Consider the following 20,439-nt stretch of genomic DNA (forward strand, 5'->3'; position numbering starts at 1 on the left):
TGAATGTGTGTGTGTGTGGTCAGGATGGACGGTAATACCGCATATGAGCGTTTGGGGGAGTCTGTGATTTTATTCTCTAGTGTTAAACACAGGGACAGAATACAGCTGAAGTCGTTTTACGAGGTGATGATACATGTTTACAGATGCGGTTTACAAGAAGAAGTGACATGTCCCAACAAATACGACCCCTTTCTTTGTTTATTATCCGCTCTTTGCGTGTGGTTTTTGCGGTGTTTCACTGAATGTAAACAAAGGAGATGGAAGAGGGGAAAGGAGTTATTTGTTTTATCAAAATTACAACATTCATCTCACCTGAGGGAACGTCTTTACGGATGAGGAAGACATATTTTGAGATTTAATCCTCGTTGAAATGAACTTTGAACAGGCTTAATCAAGTGTCCTCTGAGAAATGTAATCCCATTTGAATAGGAATGTTGTAATTGCGGTATATTTGAATATAAAAAATATATACTCTTTTTTTCACTGTATTTCTCATTTATTTTGACCTTTCTTGAATACCGTAACTATATGTAAAGGCCACAATATACTTCAAGCGAATTCGAATGTGACATCCAACAAAATCAGGCCAAAACGAAGTTTGTTTGGAGTTAGTTTTGGGTGTTCTAAACAGGTTAATTGATGTTACATCATCAACGTACGATGATGTAATGGGTAGGCGTGGCTCTGAGGCTCCGCCTTCTTTGACGTGTAAATCTTCTCTGGTTCATTTCTTCTGTTCAGTCTCTCGAGGTCTGACGTCCACAAGTCAAAACATGAACTCCCTGTAGAGTAGGGATGGGACGGTATGAAAATTTCATATCACGATTATAATGACCAAAATTATCGTGATTTATCGATATTATCACGGTTTTGTTAAAACGACATGAAAGTGTTCAAAAAGAACTGATGCTCACACTGAAAACAGTTCAATATTTGAAAATCAACAAACAACAAATAAAACGAGCAGCTCTGTGCACTTTTTTAAGCAAGATTATATTCTGTGGCATTTCCTTCCTTATAATGACTGTCGTCAATAGCAACGCATTATAACACCGCGCACATCCATGTATCGCAACGGACGCGCTCTCTCGTTTCATTCAAATACAACTTGCCGTCTTGCGTCTCCGTTTTTGGACGATTGTTTTGTACGCTGTACAAAATGGATTTATAAACGGGTAAGATTTAAAACGTTAATCTCTCGGTCGACGCGCGTTCACGGAGATGGATGCTGGCGTATGACGTAGCGTAGGAAGCGTCGTGACGTAGAACGAACGTAGAGTTTTGTTTTGCTCTGCTCTCTGGCTGCGCTATCACGCTCGTTCTACGTCACGACGCTTCCTACGCTACGTCATACGCCAGCATCCATCTCCGTGAACGCGCGTCGACTGCTACCGGAAGCCAGTTATTTTCATTTATAAAGTTTTAAATATGTATATTTTTATGAGAAAACTGCACGGATTACCCTCAGAAGGCCTTCGTTTATCCCCCTGGAGCCGGATGGATTACTTTTGTGAAGGATGCATGCACATTTTGGGACTTGAACGAGGTGGACCCCATTGCTTCACACTATAACCACTGAAAGATCTAAGACATTTTCTAAAATAACTGAAAATGTGTTCGTCTGAAAAAAGATTGACATATGCATCTCGAACGGCTTGAGGGTGAGTAAATCATGGGTTAAATATCATTTTTGGCCGAACTATCCCTTTAAATGTCACTCTTAATAGTCTTGTTTGAACTTGATCGTTTGTCTTTGGCTCAAAGCCACTTTCTGCTAACTTTTCTTTGCGGAAGCTTCACGTTTATTTCAAGTGAGTGAGATAAAATATTTCACCTCAAAACAACATTTTGTGCCCAATCATTTCCCAGACGTAGTTTTGGTATTGAGGTCAAAGTTAACTTGCCTTGCGTTCGCTATAAACAGTGGGCGATGGTCACACAAGACGACTCGGCAGATTTGAAGTGTTTCCCCCCTATTGTAGTGACCATCCTCGATTAAGTTTCACTCAGGACTTTTGTAAAAGCCAAAGTATGACCACATCTCAGATTTGGTCCTCTTAAAAGGCTGAAAAATCGCCCGAGCACGGTCACTGCCACATTTTAGCGTGGTTTATAGTGAAACCGGTAATCGTCCCATCCCTACTGGAGAGCTGCTTTACAGTAGAAAATGAAGCTGTAAACATCAAAAACATCAAAGCTGCTTGCTTTAAAGCATTGCATTGCATAAAGTGGTATGTAAATAAACGTGATGTGACTTGACTCGAGTGCTGAAGCTTGCAGAGCTTGTGCAAACATATCCATGTTGCTACATACTACAACTAGCATGTTGATCATACTAACTGCTTTCTTAGCTGTTGTTTTCTCACCACTGCAGCATATTCACATTCATCTAAATGTGTCTCAGCAGTGTGGGCGGAGAGGAGATGTTCACTAACAATATACACGCATTTCCAACTTATTTTTACCCCTAAGCAAAGAACGCAAATTAACTTTGCCTTTAGTGTATCAGGGCTTTAACAATTCATTTAATATTAATAACTTCAATGTTATTTTTGACAACTAATCCTGTCCGATTAGTGCTTTGACATACATTCTTTTCCAAATGCATTCCCTCATCTTAATTTTTTCCTCTCAGGCAGGACAGAGATATAGGTCACTGTGCAAACATGATGCATTTGGCAGATATAAGCGGCTCATGTTTGTTTGACTCTGAAACTTTCAGCCAGTGTTGGGTCTGGATGAGTGATTTCACTGAGATAAAACGCAGCCACACACCAGGTGACGTTTGACCTCTTAATGCACGTGTGCGAGCTCTGAACCGCTCCAGACCATCTGTTGGAGCAGAAGAGGACTGTGGTTAAAAGTCATCAGTTTGCTCTCAAATTCAAAGTTAATGTCTGGATAAAGCATGACTGGAGACCAGGGTGCCATGAGTCATGCTACTCCCTGACACACGTACACACACACCCACACACCCACACACACGCACACACACCCCTCTGGAGGTCTAACTCAACACCGACTCTTTTTAGTGGAAAAAGGTCTCGGAGATTTGATTGTGTTGCAAGAGCTTGTTGGCTGTGTTAATTAAGTACAAGTAGACATGGTTTTCCATGTGTTTTTCAACACGAAGAAACATGCAAGTTATTACATGCATGTAATAAAAGCCATTTTGTTCCTCTGTTTTGTTTCTTCAAATTGGATTATTCCAGTAACCTGTTCAGGTTTCCCTTTACAATCCGCGACAGATGAACACAATGAGCTTCCTTATACAAGCCGTACAACACGCCATGCAAACAGACCTCCTTCATTTCTATAAATTAAATATAAATGGCTTTAAACAATTGGAACTCTCTTTTTTTGTAATAGACACCTTGAGTCTTTTGTTTAGCAGGGTTGTTCAAGTATGTGTGCGTGTTTTTGCATTTACATTGAAAGAGGAAGATTCTGTTCTTGATTTGCAGACTTGCTTTCTCCATTTCCTCTTTTTAATTTCAGGGCTAGACAACACCCATCACACTGTGGAATCAACACCAATGATTCATTCATCACGCATGCATTACTGTATATTATAGTGTTGTGATGTCTAACACTTAAAACAATTGATTGAAATAGGCCACTCAAGACTAACCCATAAGTTTTTGTTAATGGGTGAAGATCCTCCTTTATGCCCGTCTTGCCCTTTATCGCTGAAGCGTTTTTTGATGGACTGTGATGTCTTGAGGACTGTTTTTATGATTAATTAAGGGTACTACGATCAGGGTTTTTGGGGCCGATTACTGATCTCTGAAAGCAGAATTGGCCGATTCGATCACTGATACCGATCACCGAAATAAATAATAGGCAAACTATTCCTAACAACAATGTGCTTGCTTTTAACCGTTTGCTTGTCCGTGTTCTCAGAGGGAACAGGATCACTTTCTCGGCCTAATGCATTTTTAATAACTTTTTATTATCAAGCACGTCCTGCAGTTTAGCGACCGTAGACTGTATTTTATGATAAATCACTGATTTAGCTGATTTGGATGTTAAGTTTGGGCTGTGAAGGAAAGAAATGCACTAAAATGCACAGCTCTAGTTTGCTGTAGGGTTGCCGTGTTTGCCGGGCTTCTGGCCTTTATAGAGACCACTGATCAAACTTTATAGAGTTATTATCGGCCAATGACCTCAATCGTCACCCTTATTTTTAATGAAGTGAGATCAGATTTAGTTATAGAATTTGTATCAAAGATAAACTTTAAAAACCTCTTATAAAAGTACTTGACTTTTTATTTTACGTTTTTCTATTATTATTATTATTATTATTATTATTATTATTATTATCATTTTATTTTTTAGACAAAAATAGAACTTTAATATTGCCCGTTTAATAACAAACAAAAAAAGTTATCAGGTGTATTGGCCAGATTAATGGAGCGTTACTATTTGAATCCTGTACCTTTTTGTTTGTGCAACAAATGGCTTGTTATACTTTTAGCTCAGTTTTATTAGCTGAATGTCACACATGAAGACTGTTTTCACTGTCCAGTAGTGTAGGTCTCTTCATTTCTAAAGGCCTTCTGTTGTCTGTTGTGGGCAGGCTTGGGAGAGGACGCCTGAGCTAATCACTTTCTAAGCAGCTTCTGTGTAATCCACTAGTTTGAGCAGTCGTTTCCTGATAAATGTAGGATTTATCTTGAACATACTTAAGTTTCCCCTTTTTGTTTTCTCTCTAAACCATTTGGTAGTTTGTAAATCAGAAAGAGAGCATGTGTCTTTAAAGGCACACTATGCAAGATTTGTACCTTAATATAACAGCTTCGAAATCATTTCGATGATAAATGAACTCGTAGTAGGGCGAATCATCCCGATAGTAAAGCAGGGGGCGGACGCCGCTGGCAAAACCAGCAATGCAAGTTTGAGAGGTTGCGCCCTGCCAAATCTCGCGAGAATCACGACTTGCTTTACGGCACGGCGTCACATACATCAACTACAAATGAAGAAGACTCTAGCACGCATTTCAGACGTGAATCATGGCAGAGTCGACGAAGAAAACGCGGTCGGAAGAGTGAAGAGACGGCTCTGCGTGAGTAGTGTTTACGACAGTAACGTTAAATACAAGTACTCCTCAGCGACTCTAGGGGTCACTGTTTGAGAAAAACGGAAACTGCATAGTATGCCTTTAAGATGTGCTTTGGTCGATCGGATCACAAGTAGACTTGGGAGACACTTTCACGTTTACACCTGGTGTTTTAATCCGTCTCTTTTGTCCACTTTCAACCGCTTCTGTCCTGATTACTTTCGAGGGGAGGGTCTGTTTGAGAAAAACAGAAACTGCATAGTGTGCCTTTAAAGCGATTCTTCAAACCATTGGAGTGACTTAAACGCTTATTGATGTGTTTTTAGGAAACCCTGCTGTGGTTGGGAAATGGTAAATGAACTTGTCGGGATGTGTTGGCCCACCCCTCTCAGGTCAAACTCACTCTGTGGAGTATTAAGATTAGCAACAGTCCCGGACAAAGCCCTGCTCTCCTCTAAATCCAGCAGAGACGACTGTTAGCAGGGGCTTACATATGCCAGGGTTTAGCATAGCAGGAGCACAGTCTTCACGCAGAGCCAAACTATCGCTTCCCACAGCTTGAGGAGCGCTGAGGCGAAAGTTTCAAGGTGCTTGTCATGGTTCACATGAGCCGTTCAGGAATCCCAGCGAGTCTTTGGCGTTCCCTCTCAGTGGAGTGGCAGAAGCTGTAGTCATGTACCTGCACTGTGGTGTTGTTGAGGAGACCGATTCACTGTCCAGCTGGTGGAACGGGAATGTGGCGTCACTTTTGGACAACCACAGGTGGCAGTACGCACAGACGGGCAACACACTGATTCAGCTGCCAGGTAAAGCTTTGACGCTGGGCATGGGCACATTTGATACCAACCACCATCTGTGGATAACACTCTTCATCGGTGAAACGATAAGGGGTGCGTCTTAGTTCAAACCGTTCATGCTACTAGCCAAGCAGAATGACTAGCAGATTTAGTTGGGTTGTGGATTGGTTGTAACTTGGTTTGCAAGATATACGTTATGAAAAATGTAAAATTAATCGTCTAATCATCGATATTTGATCTTATTGCAATTACTGCAATCATTTTGCAGTTTAAATTTCAATCACATTTTGTTGTTAAGTACATAAAGATAGTCAAAAGTCTTCTTTTATACAAAATGAAGGCTTGTGGGTTTAATCAGACTATTATAATATAATATGCCGGCATGATGTATACCAATCTTGTTCAGGCAGAAGGAACTTGAATCATAACCACATCACGTTGGTTCGTTGGGCCAAAGAAGGACTGGTCCCCCAACTGAGCCTGGTTTCTCCCAAGGTTGTTCTCTTTCTCTGTTTCTGTCACCTGATGGAGTTTGGGTTCCTTGCCACTGTTGCCTCTGGCTTGCTTAGTTAAGTTAACAATATTATTGACTTGAATGCACTGACACTATTGGATGAGACCTGAAGTGGGCTGGACGATGACATCACTGCAGAGCTGGTCAGTAACAATATTTTTTTAGGGACTTCTGCTTTGCACCATAAATAGGTATGAGAAGATGCTGCTTCTGTCGTAATTATATATGAAGTGTATAGGGACCATTTAGGGACAGATGACTGATTGATGAAGAATAATTGCATCTTCACTCCTCCACATTGAGGTTGCTCTCCTGATGTGTCTGTGCAGGTTAATTGTCTGTATTCCCACTGTGATTTTAGCTGCTTCTCTCTTTATTTTTATCCTCATCTTTCTCTCTCTTGTCTAAATATCCCCTTTCACTGTTCTAGTCTCAGTATGGTGGGAGAGAAGTTGTCATCTCCTTTTTCAACTAGTCATCAAACATCCAACCAGTCCATTGGTGCCCAGCCTTTTTCCGGGCCACATTTTGGATGTCTCCCTAATCAAACAATCTTTACTGGATCAGTGAAGTTTTGTCTGATGTTTTCTTCTTAAATATGGACATATTGTGTCAGTGTTTGTGGTTGTGCTTCTGACAGGAGGAAGTGGGTTTGGATGTTCTTATACACGCATTTCCGATGACCTCTGAATGTGGTTCCAGTGATCGGATCGCAAAACTAAAAGTTGCTTTAAGGTATTTTTTATGTCTGTAGCTCAACAGGACTGTGCAGGACAAAGCTGTTGCTTGCCTCAGCCATTGATTATTACTGTATAGATAGAGAATAGAAAGTTCAGACATCACAAGTGAAAGAGGCCGAGATAAAAAAGGTGTAAGATGTGCAGACAACAAGTCTGTAGGAAAGGAGGGGATGACAGAAAAAAGGACAGACTGATGGAGAGGGAGGACAGAAATAGTCTGTGTCTTGTGAGTGCGACTCCCCTCTGTTTCTGTTTGTGTTGAAATGCTCCAATGCTCCTTTTCTGCAGAATCGATACCAGCTTGCATGTTCTTGCCCTTTCTTTTCTTTCGAATTGACAGTTTGACACACACCCGCCTCCTCTCACTCACTCTTCTCATTTGCTATAAATATCCAGGGCCTAAAACTTACTTTTTGCCACACCTGCCAATGGCCGGCGGTGACCGGCCATAAATATTTTTTACCGGCCATGAAAACAGGGTCATATCCGTGTCAACTCAACCAGAGGTCCCCAGCTAAATTTTTTTATTTTAATAATTTTTTTCTGGTGAAAGAAATAACATAAATGAATAAGAAAGCCAGAATATTAAGGGGCTGTTTACAGCTGGCCACTTAATGCGTTTTCTCAGATCGGATAGCTATCTGATTCATCAAAACGATTCCATTTACACCTGGTCACATAAATGTGTTTTTGCGAAACGGATTAAAATCCGATCTTCAATTCCCGCGCTATATGCAGATTTAATGGAGTGCACGTCACAGAAAGCAACAGATATGAGCTGCATTTTATTGATCATCAGCTAAAATTTCAAAATCAAAGACCACAATAAGAGAGAGCGGCAACAGCCCTGTAAGATAATTTCGTTTCTTTACTTTTAATGATGATGATTGTGTGTTAAGCGTCTGTGACTTACTTTTACTTTGATTTGCGATAGTTTGCACGTTGGCTTAATGAATAGATGCTCAGCTTCTCATCTGTGGCGATGCGTGTTGCAGTAGCGTCGTCATATCTGGCTATAACATTACATATAGCCTATAACACGCTCTCACACGTTTATTTATTTTTTTTTTGTATTTTTGGGAGGAGTACAATTTACATATGTGGTTTCAACAACCAGATGCATTTATACTTGTCCAGTTTCGTCTGCAATGCGGCCCAGACCACCTCCTGAAGTGGTTTGAGCGATCGGATTCAAATCCGTCTCGAATGCGTTTCGGAGGGCATTTACACCTGGTCTTTTCACGATCAGATAGCTATCCGATCCGAGAAAACGCATGAAGTGGCCAGGTGTAAACAGCCCCTAAATGTCACGGATGTATATTTACTGAGTAATGCACTATTTTTAATACTACTATACTACTATACTATGAGTGAGTAATACTACTAGATTTTGAGCCAAATTACAGGGGAGTAAATTACTGACTTTAGAAAGATGGCAGCATCATTATTTTAATTTCACACAGAGATTTGTAACTCTATTAGTCAAATCTGTTGACTTTAGCAATCTTTGTTGCGTTGTATGCCAACAGTGAAAGTTCAAAAATGGGAAAATGCACTTCTTGTGTTTTTTCCCCTTAAGTTTGCATGCATGTAACTCAAGAAGTATTTAATATATCTTAATATCCTTTTAGATTCTGGTTCTTAACAAACTTTTCTTTTGGTATATTCATTTTAAAGGCCATTATATGGTTCAATCCCACAGATGTGGGGATCTCAATGTGGCTCCATGAGAACACTGGTAAATTGTACACATTTTCAGTGGTCGAAAACCAAATGTGGGTCACTTTGCATGCAACTTTTTTTCTTTTAAAGAGGAATATCTGAACAACAAATTAAGTTAAACCTAGAAATGAATGAAATAAAAAAATTCTATAAACACAATTGCATAGAAGTTCACTTTGAACTTGCAAACTATGCTTCCAGCGGCGTCTCTAGGAACATTAAGTGCCTTTGCTATCTTTTTGTATCCTGTTCCTTGTATGTGAAGGGCTATGATATCTTCTCTTAACTTTTTGGACCATTCTTTTGACTTAGCCATACTTCTAACATGCAGTCAAACGTGACACTCAACAAACCTAGGTAGTTCAGAAATGTCATGTGTTCTAGCTCAAGCACACCTGGTGCAGCTAATGAACCACTTGTTTTGCAGATCTGTGCTGTTCAATTGAGAACCACTTGAAACATTTGTTATGATGAGCTAATTCAATTACTTTTGTTTGATTTGTTTATTGCAAACAGCTGAAAGTCTGTAAATTTTGCCAATAAATCTGATTTGCAACGGGGGTTGAATAATTTCGATTACAACTGTACTCTCCAGCGCCAATTTTCCTTTCATTTGGCGCTTGGTGGGTGTTAATTTTAGGCCCCGCTTATATTTATGGTAATCTAGAGTCAACGATCTTCCTCTTTGTGACAGTGATTGGCATGGAACAGTCAAAACAAACTTGTTTAGAGGATTGCGTGTAGATACTGAGAGTTTTGTCATTCTCGAGGGCCGTTTTATGTTATAATTTGCTGTTCAATCTGAGTGTGTTTCAGCCAGTATTGTGAACTTTGAGCTAGTCCTGCGCTCCAAATACTGCAACGTGGCATTTTTCCCTCTTACCAGTCTGATGTGCTTCACTGTCCTGGAGAACAGAGGCTGAAAGTGCTCCTCACCCTTGATCACATTACAGTAGGAAAAACAGGCTTTGTGTTCACGCTAAAAGACTCTCCCTTCACGCTTCACGCATATCATAGACTGTAATGCAGCCAGCTGAGCTGACCTTTTCATTCAGTTTGTCAACTGTAAGTACACTTCAGTCCTGCAGAGTTCATGTTACCCTGTTTGGTAACGTGCTTTATGACGTTAACTGTGTCAACATGAGAAGACCTTGGGCTCTGTGAGGTCTGCTGTGGATGAAAGTTGTTAAATGCGTGTACATATACACATATAATGAAATCAAAATCTGAGTTTTGTTTCTTTTAGTTCTTTTATTTTTGCTTTGAAGACATCCACACATGCTATGTGCTCCTGGAAGTTGACAGAATTGTTTAGCAGGATTATGTTTAAAATATACAGGCCTTCTAGTAAAATGCACCAAAAATATTGGTCTAATAAAAGTGTCTCCTTCCATGATCTTGCCTAGCCTGGGAAAACCCAGACAACTTCCGGCAAATTTAGATTTGCTCTGCAAGTAGTCTGGCAAAGAGCTCATTCAAGCCCATTTCTAATCTGTCGAAATCACGATACCAATCAGAAACGTTGGGGCGGGCTTTACATGGTGACGATCGCTCTGATTGGTTTTAGGTCTATCCAATTGCGCCCAGAGGCATTTGAGCGACGTCCGTTAAGCGCACCAACTTTGATATGCATTATTATATTCAAATTGCAAACACATGAGGACAGTCTCCATGAAAGACCCACTGGCAGATGAACGTGCTACTACATTTCTCTCCGAAACGGTAGGAAATTAAATTAGGTTTAATAGAGGATTTTAACTGTGACAAGATGATTGACAGGGCAGTTTACATGACAGGATGCACGCAACAGATCCGTCCGATAAAGATGACGAAGTAGTATGTCCCAAAGCTTGCCTACTTTTTTTCTACACATTCAAAAGTAAATACTTTTTCTTCACAAAAAGAGTACATACTTTTATGGCGTAGTGTAACTTAGGCGAATTGGGACGCAGCATATGGCTTTACACAATGACGATCGCTCTGATTGGTTTTAGGTCTATCCAATTGCATTTGAGCGACGTCCGTTGGTGATGCCCCTTTGGAAATGAGTTCTTAATGAAGCTTTGCCAGACCATAACTCAGTTACCACTGAGAATGGTCTGGTTTTAACCAGGCTAGATACTGCCTACTTCTGACTTACAATACCAACACGTAGAAAATGACGGTTCCTGACTGAGACATAAACTAAACCTTAAAAATATGTCTCCCGATTAAGCAGAAGACTATTTTTATTTTTTATTTTATTTAATTAATTTATTTATTTTTTTGTATTTATTTTTTTCTGGAGATGAGCTTTTTCAATTTGTCCCATTTATTTTATTTAACGCTTTTTTTTCCCATTTGTTTAGTTTTTTCTTCTTTTTGTCTGTTTGACACTTTGTGTTTCAACTAGTTAGGACTTGGTGTAAAGCTCCACGGTGGTCACCCCTAGTGTCTCCTGGTCATCTGTGTCTTGAATCCCTAACATTCCCATTGCTCCACCGGTGGCCTGTAGGTTATATTCACCATCTCAAGTGTTAACCCAGTTCTTCAGCTGTTCGCAGGGTGACGGGTCAGGTCATATGGGTTGTCTTCTTGATATCTCAATCCTCTGGAGCTCCTCAGGTTAATAGGCTAATTGCTGAGATTCAGACGCAAGCTACACGCCGGTAAGAAGCCAGGTCAGCGGCGCTGAAGTGATTTAATCTGACCTGACTGATGTGAGGTTACACAGGGTGGAAATGTAAAACCTACACAGATGCCAATATATCCATGTTTAAATGGCTTTAAACTGGACTACAGTCACGCAGTTCTTCTAGTTGCAGTTTTATGAAAGCATTGCTGTTTAATAGCAATCTTCATTTCAGTCCAGTATTGAAACGCCTCTAGTCTGGAGTTTTCTTCTGGGAGGGGGAATGTCACAATATTTCTCATTTAAATAATTCCCGCCCAATGAATATGCAAAATAAGCGGGCGAGGCCTGGTTGAGTTAGTTAGTAGCGTGTTGAAACTCAGTTATGGTAAGGGGGCGGGACATTCCTCAAACACACTTGAAGTGCTCGACCAATCACAACTCACTCGTCCAGCTGACCAATCAGAGCACATTGTGCTTTTCAGAAGGAGGGGCTTCATAGAGACAGGAACTAAACAGAGTGTTACTGACAGACTGGGAAGAGAGGAGCTGCAACAATGTCAAATGTTAATTTTTTTTTTTTTTTTTACATTCAATCATGAAAACATTTTAATATACTTTGTAAAAAGGAATTATAGGTCCCCTTTTGGACTTGTTCTGTGATGAACTATAGCAGACCCAAATGTATTATGATAATTCCTGAGTGAATCGAATCAAAATTGGAATTGAATCTGTAGCCGACCGTTTCACATCAGCTCAGTCCATTACGATTCATTCATCAGGAATCCGGACCGGTTGGAAATGAACGAATGAGTGGAGTCATTAGTCGTGTGAGGCTGGTGTGTGACGGCGGGTTCATTAGTGTGCTCAGTAACGTGGCCGGCAGAATGGGTCATGTCATTAGCGGCTTCCACACACACACACTCGTTGAACCTGTGACCCTCGTGTGTTTCACTCTGACCCACAGTAAGGAAGTGTGAAGGGAAGAGAAAACTGAGACCAGTCTGTGTCTACAGTCTTGTGTGATTGTATTTATGAGGTGAGGACACATGAAACACCACAACGTTAAACCGTTCATTGGGAAACTCCATCTTTGTGCACTGACTTTCTGAATAGGGTCGAGTCATTTAAAGAAGTCGTGGCGAATGCGGTTGTTGTATTGGTCGTTATATAAAGTTCCCCTATTATTTCTTATTTTGTTTTGGAGTCTCCTGCAATAGGCTAACATGCGCCTGAAGTCAAAAAACACAATTTTCACAGAAAAATGCATTTTATTGACAACACGAACCAAACTCCTCCAGTCTCAAATACAACTACGGTGTTTGAGGGCGTGTCAAAGTAGACGTCATTCGCGAGCAGCCAATGAAGACCATAGGCTGGCATTATGCAAATTTGTTACGTTGTTTACGCAGGTTTGTAACAGGAAGTGAGGCTGGAATTGCTTACGACTGGTTTCGGCTGTTCGTAATCGGTTCTTTATTTAGGAGACACGAACTTTATTTGTCGTTCACTTTGATCTTTAAAACTTTGCAGCTACCATTGAAAAGTTTGAGGTTGGTAAGATTGTGATCTTTTTGAAAGAAGTCTTATATGCTCACAAAGACTGCATTTATTTAATCAAAATACAGTAAAACAATTTTTTTATTACAATTGAAAGCAATTGTTGTCTATTTTAATATATTTTAAAATGTATTTTATTCCTGTGATCAAAGCATCATTCCTCCAGTCTTCAGAGTCACATGATCCTTCAGAAATCAGTCTAATATGATGATTTGCTGCTCAGGAAACATTTCTGATTATTATCAATGTTGAAAACATTTGTTCTAATATGAAAACTGATGCATTTTTCAAGGTTCTTTGATGAATAGAAAGTTCAAAAGAGCAGCATTTATTTGAAATAGATTTTTTTTTTATGTCTTCGTCACAGTTGATCAGTTTAATGCATCCTTGCTAAATGAAAGTACTAATAATAAAAAAATATATATCTTGCTGACCCCAAGCTTTATATATAAAAAAAGAAAAAGCCGTGCAATACATAATACGTTGTCATATATGATCCTCTTTCTTGCTTTTTTCATACTTTCTTCTTGCTTTCGTTTCATAACTCTGTCTCGGTCTGCTCTACATCCATTACATCCTCTCTGTTGTTCCCTTCTTCTCTCTCCATCCTAGTGTTGATCCGTGTGTCCGCTCTGCTGCCATCTACCAGAAATCTGGAGCTCTACGGTTTGGATGTTGGTATATGTGAAGCAATGCCAGTGTCTGAAGTCTGTAGTTGTTGTTGTTGTTATCTCGAGCCATTACTTCTTCAGTATCGGGAAGATCAGCAACCTATTCCCTGGAAACAGATAGGCTACTCTCTGTTCTCTTTCTGATACCTGATAAGCCATGAACAATAATCGTTAAGGCTGGGCTCGGAGGAACCGACTGATACAGATTGATTTCACGGCACATTCTTCCTCCTTTTTTAATTGTTTGGTTTAAAGCTCACCCACGTTTCACCTTCATGTCACGGAAAGAACAGTCCCTCGGTGCAACGGTGCACTTTCGAAGTTTCCCTTTTTTTTTCCTCACTTTTTTTCCCCCCTAGTTTCCTCAGTTCTTTTTCCACGGACTGTGAATTCCCAACCACATTCAGAGCTCTTCCAGCTCTGGGAAAAGAATAGCCGTCTGATTTTCTCCAAGCGTAATGTCTCTATTTGTTGAAGTGGTTTGTTGTATTTCTGTGGTCTGGATGCTGAAATGATGTATATTTTGGATGTCAGTGAAATATCCCGTTACCCAGCATGCAAAAGCTTGAAGGACAGCGGCACGGCTGTGAAACGGGTGAGAGAATAGGTTGGGAATCTCCTTACGAGCCCCTTCGGATGTGAGATGGAGGTCATTTCTTTGTCTTCTGTCATTGGTGAGGAAACGAGTAGATGAATGTAAAATCTATAAGTGATAAAGGAAATTATTAGCCTTGCAGAAACTCCCATTTAAAGCCAGAATGATTAGATTGCGGGTTGTAACCTTGAGTGTGTCGGCTAGAAGCTGCATCCAGGAGAGGCCTCAGTTGAGAAAACAGATGATAAAGTAATGAATAATTTTTATTTTAGTTTGTATTACTATTAATATTATTATTGAATAAAATAATATTTGTATTAAAAACAAAACAAAATGTATAGGGTTTTAGAATTTGGGTTATGATTAATTTTTTATGTTATGATTATTATTGTTATTAATATTAGAGCTAGATTAAATATTTTTATTGTAATAATACAAATGGTATAGAGTTTTGAATTTGTTATAGTCAAACATGTATAGTCAAAAATTCAAAAATAAAAAAGGTATGTTTTTCATAATGTAGGTTATGGTTAAAATATGTATTATTATTATTGCTAATGTTATTCATATTTTTACTGTTAAATTAATATATTTTTTTATTTTAAAATACTAAATCTATAGGGTTTTAGAATTTGGGTTATGATAAATGTTTGATGTTATGATTATTATTGTTATTAATATTAGAGCTAGATTAAATATTTTTATTGTAATAATACAAATGGTGTAGGGTTTTGAATTTGTTATAGTCAAACATGTTATTAACTATTTTTATTCAAAAATAAAAAGGTATGTTTTTATAATGTAGGTTATGGTTAAAATATGTATTATTGCCAATGTTATTAATATTTTTACTGTCAAATTATTTTTTTATTTTAAAATACAAAATCGATAGGGTTTTAGAATTTGCTTAATAACTTTTATCATATTATTATTTTATATACATATCATCTGTAAAGTGATATAAAATGGTGTCATAACTTTTCGTACATGTGCGAAAAACAGGAGCGCAATAATTCTGACTAAAATATACATATTGCTAAAATATTTTTTTGTTGAACAATAAATGTGCCATATGTAGAATTATAAACCTACACGTAAGTGTATATTTATGATAACAGTAACTGTAAAGTGACTATTGTAATGGGACTTTTGTTTTTGTTTTACATTTTTTCCTTCATTTATTAAAATTTTTAGTTTAGTGAATTGATTTAAAAATAAAATCATTATTTCTGTTTTTAGATTATAATGTTACAATGTTAGAATGTAATGTGATTTTGAACCCATTTTTGCACATAATATACCATTTGTAATGAGTTAGGCTAGTAGTTTTTGGTGTCATAACCTTATTTATTAAGGTTACATGGAGCAAAAACAATTAAAACAATAACTAAGCCTTTTTTAATTTGTTTAATTTCTTTATAACTTTTTTATATAGGGGTGGTGTGGCGCAATGGATAAGACACATGCCTTTGGTGTGAGAGACCCGGGTTCGAATCCACTGTGAGACACCAATGTGTCCCTGAGCAAGACACTTAACCCCTAGTTGCTCCAGAGGCGTGCGACCTCTGACATATATAGCAATTGTAAGTCGCTTTGGATAAAAGCATCAGCTAAATGTAAATGTAAATGTGTTGGGGCCAGTGAACATTTTGGCAGTAAAAAATCCTTAGCGTTGAGCCCTGGGTATAGGGTTTTAGAATGTGGGTTATAGTTAATAAAAATGTGGTGGTGTTGTTGTTATTATCATTAAATGAAATCATATCTTTATTCTAAAAATACAAAAGATATAGGCCAGGGTTTTTGACTTGGGTTATAGTATGAGCATATGATACAAGTTAGATGCGTTTTCATTTATCAAACTAAAGTACATGTGCGTGTATGTCTTTATATTACGGAAGCGCATCTGTGTTTTCAGGATGACTCTCACTTCAGAGAGTCATTGGATTCATATTGTGAGCCGTTATTAAATGTGCTTCACCCTCTCCTGTTTGACTGCAGACACACACACACACACACACACACACACACACACACACACACACACACACACACACACCATCCAGCTGCAGAAGTGAGAACCTCATATGCCCCAGCACACCGCGGCCCGTCTCTCTGAGAGCCTGAGGGAAGAGTGTGGGATCTCTTCCTCACACACTCATGCATATAAACACACACACAGGGATACGGAGAACCGAAACCCTCGTCTCTTTCTCTAAAGTCGAGTTGTTGCTGAATCTGAGCCCGTCTGACCAGCAACACTGTCTGGAAACTCTCCCAGCCTCCACATTTAACCATTACACACACATGCTGTTCAGAACTGGAAAACACACATCAGAATCGCCTTGTGTTTCCCTCAAATATATCGCAATTTTTCCAATTCCAGTCTTGGAGCATTTACAAATTATAAGTAAAAGTCAATTTATTTTTTATAGAACATATTTTAAAATTATTATTATTATTATTATTATTATTATTATTTTATTTTATTTTATTTTAATTATTACATATTAATATTATAATTTCGTTTTTTAAGTAATTATTTTGTGTTGTAGTTTTGACTCAAGATACCATTTGTTAAATTATATATCTAATCATAACAAATTAATAATATAATTAATATAATATTAAAAACATTTAATATATAAATAATTTGTATTATCATGAATAATAATAAATACAACATTGTTTAATATTCTTTATTATTTTTAAATAAAAATATATTAAAATAAATAAATTATTCTTATTATTACAAATACATATTTATATTATAATGATTTAGTTTTTTTAATGATTGTGTTGTATTTATTACTCAATTACCATTTAATTATATATCTAATTACAACAAATTACATAACATTTTTATATATATACATATATAATTTGTAATATCATGAATAATATAAATATTAATAAATTACATATTTTCTATAAATAATTTGTATTATCATGAATAATATGAATAAAACATAAAAAGTCTAATAATCTTTAATCTTTTTTAATAAAAATATATTAATATATTTGTATTATTATATAAATACACTAATTATTATGTATTTTATGTTGTATTTATTACTTAAGATATCATCTGTTAAACTCTATATCTAATTATAATAAATTACATAACATTTCATATATATAATTTGTAATATCATGAATAATATAAATAGTAGCTGTAATATTGATATATATAATATGGCTTTGGAACAGAAAAGATTCATACTTTCTTCCATACAGTGAGATGGATGTGGACCAGTCAGGATTCACAGGACAAAACACACAGGATTGCAACTCATGCTTCGTATTGTGATACTTCTGATTCATGTACACAAATATGATAGTTTTGTGTTTGGACCAGGCTTTAAAAAGATGGTTGTACATTCACAACCGTGAGCAGCTCGGAAATTCTGCTATAAATAACTCCTACCGTATGAATAATTGATAACAGACCGCGCTTTAAAGAAATACTTCACAACTGTACAGTAAGTACGTTCCATGTTTTCTTTAGATCACATGGTCTCAGTAGCAGTGGTGGAAAAGCAAACCTTCCAGTGGGATGTATAGAAGAGAGAGAGAGAGAGAGAGGGAGGCCGAATGAGGCAGAGTGACAGAGAGAAAGGTGTTCTTTTGTGCAGAGAGCGGCGCTGAGACACCACAGGGAAACATCACAGGAGAATGGATAAATGACATCATCCCTCTATCTCAGCTCTGTGTGTGTGTGTGTGTGTGTGTGTGTGTAGGAGGGATCGGCTCCTTCAACCACATTTCATGCTCAATTAGCAGCCCTGGGATGGAGGGATAGTAGGAGTGGAATTAAAGACAGCGTGTCTCAACTCAACCATCCGTATCCATGCTTTACTCGCGAGTATCGTGCCGTACTCGAGTCTCGCACCCGTCCTGCTCTGAAATGCATCCTAGAAGATCATGAACTAATACCATATTTTGTGTTGACATCATATACAGTTTTTGTTTTAATTTTTGCTTAAGTGATTAAGTGATTTTATTTTTTGGTCATGTTTTTTCTATTTCTCTTTAATTGATCTTATTTCAGTTTGCAACCTAGCCAGTATTTCTTAAGTTATTTACCATGTTTTTTTTTTATATATATATTTATATTTACTGTGAATTTTTTTATTTCAGTTTTAGTCATTTTAGTACTTATTTTATACTGTTATAGTATACTGTTTTAGCATTTGTAAAAAAAAAAATATTTGTTTATTTTTTATATTTTCATTTTTCATTTAAATTTTAGTTTCTCATTTAATGTGCTTTTTATGTATATTCTTTTTAAAAAATATATTTTTATTTAGCTTTTTATTTATTTTAGTTTGTCATTTTAGTACTTCAGTTTTAGTACTTAGACATTATTTAGCCATTTATTTAGCCTAATTTTATATTTATTTCAGATTTAGTTCGTATTTTTGAATACGGTAAAAAAAAAAAAATATATATATATATATATATATATATATATATATATATATAATTTACCTCTTTTTTTTTTTTGGGTTTAGTAATTTTACTACCTATTTTATTTCAACAATATTTATTTTCAATAATTGAAAATATATTACAATAAGATATTTAAAATGTATTACAACATAAAACAGTTAATTGAAATTGCAAAATTTCACAGTATTACTGGTTTTACTGTATTATTGATCAAATAAATGCAGCCTTGGTGACATTAAGAGACTACTTTAAAAAAAAACCCTTAATGTTTCCAAACTTTTGACTGATAGTGTATATCCGATTTTACGTTTTCGTTTATTACGTTTTCGTGATTGTGAGGCTAGGCACTCTGAAAGACTCAAGTCAGTCTGCTGGCTATGCATGACTAACTCCACTCTGGCAAAGCTTCAGCAAACCTAGTCAACTCAAACCTGTGAATCATAAAAACAAGTGAACAGAAGTGATGCTTCATCCAGGTTGCTGCTGATCTCATGCAAAGCGCTTGAATGATGTCCAGCGCTCGAGGCGGTTCCTGCTCATGCCTAGAATAGGAGAGCAATGATTATCTGTATGGACTGTCTTTACATTCAGAATGTAAAATATATATCCAAGACACTTTAATGGACCAGACTCGAACTCTTAATTCCCTTTTGAGCGCCATAACTCAACGTATCAGAGCAGGACAGCATTAAAACTGTCAGGCCACAGGTCTGATGATGTTGATATTCTTGAAGGGACTCTAAACCGAGATCTGTTGTTTTGTTTTTCAGGATTTCGCAGGAATGAAGAGATGAAGGCGATGGAAGTGTTGCCCATCCTAAAAGAAAAAGTGGCCTTCTTGTCAGGTGTGTGTTGAGTGCTGTTATATTGCTTTAACTATGTGTTTTCATTCAGAAATGTCTTTTATATATCGTTCAGTGGTCATAGCACACTTTCTGAGAAAGATGTTCTGCACATACGATCAACAAAAGCGTGCATCTTCAATACTTCTAGTGGAGGATAGCAAGAAAAATCATACATCCTAGTTAAATCTAAAAAATACTTATTACATATATTCTAACAGGAGAATCTGGAAGCCTGTTTTCATCTCAGAGTAAAAAATAAAACAGATAAAATTGCAATTTGAGATATAAAGGTGTAACTATCATCTTATTTATTCACTCATTTTTTATTTATTTTCTGAGCCGAAAACAGGCTTCCGTAGAAATGACCTGAACCGGATCTGACATATACTTTTATCTATTTTTATATATATGGCCTACATGTTGCCAAGTTGAACTATTTTAATAGTTTTAGTTTTAACAATAACAACCCCACAGAACCAACATGTCATGTCTTCTACTGAATACTACTGTAACTTCCCACAATATTTTTAGTTGATGTGTCATTGTCACAGGCCATTATTTGATTTAGACTGAAGTCTCCTTCTCACTCACTGTCTGAACTTCTGTTTGCCTCTTGTAGTCGTACGACTAACAGACCGGCACTGAAATGACTCAGAAACATAGGGATGAGTATCTGTCATACACACGTCCCATGATACAACAACAACAACAAGCACAAAATAACAAACAGGGCGGAAGAAGTGAACCCGCAGAGCTCTAAATGGGAACGCCCAGTGATTTCTGCATAAGCATGCAGTCATGTGCATTTTATTTATTTATATTCCCTTAACGTCAGAGGATAAGATGGATTATCCTATTGCAGACGCACTCTATTAG

At 37.3% G+C, this 20,439-nt stretch overlaps 1 protein-coding gene across 9 annotated transcripts in view; it reads left to right on the forward strand.

The window, feature by feature from the left end:
* Window positions 1–20,439, forward strand: part of trioa (trio Rho guanine nucleotide exchange factor a) — a 119,063-nt gene that overhangs the window by 34,615 nt on the left and 64,009 nt on the right. For all 9 annotated transcript variants that reach the window (XR_014629154.1, XR_014629155.1, XM_084423135.1 and 6 more), the window contains exon 3: window positions 19,489–19,563. Coding sequence is in view for 7 of the 9 variants with exons in the window: in XM_084423135.1 (XP_084279261.1) it covers window positions 19,489–19,563 (75 nt within the window). In the remaining 2 variants the exon portion in view is untranslated. The remainder of the gene's footprint in view (window positions 1–19,488; window positions 19,564–20,439) is intronic.

This window comes from Rutilus rutilus (genome assembly GCF_951802725.1).
Source record: "Rutilus rutilus genome assembly, chromosome: 11".
Lineage (NCBI taxonomy): Eukaryota > Metazoa > Chordata > Actinopteri > Cypriniformes > Leuciscidae > Rutilus > Rutilus rutilus.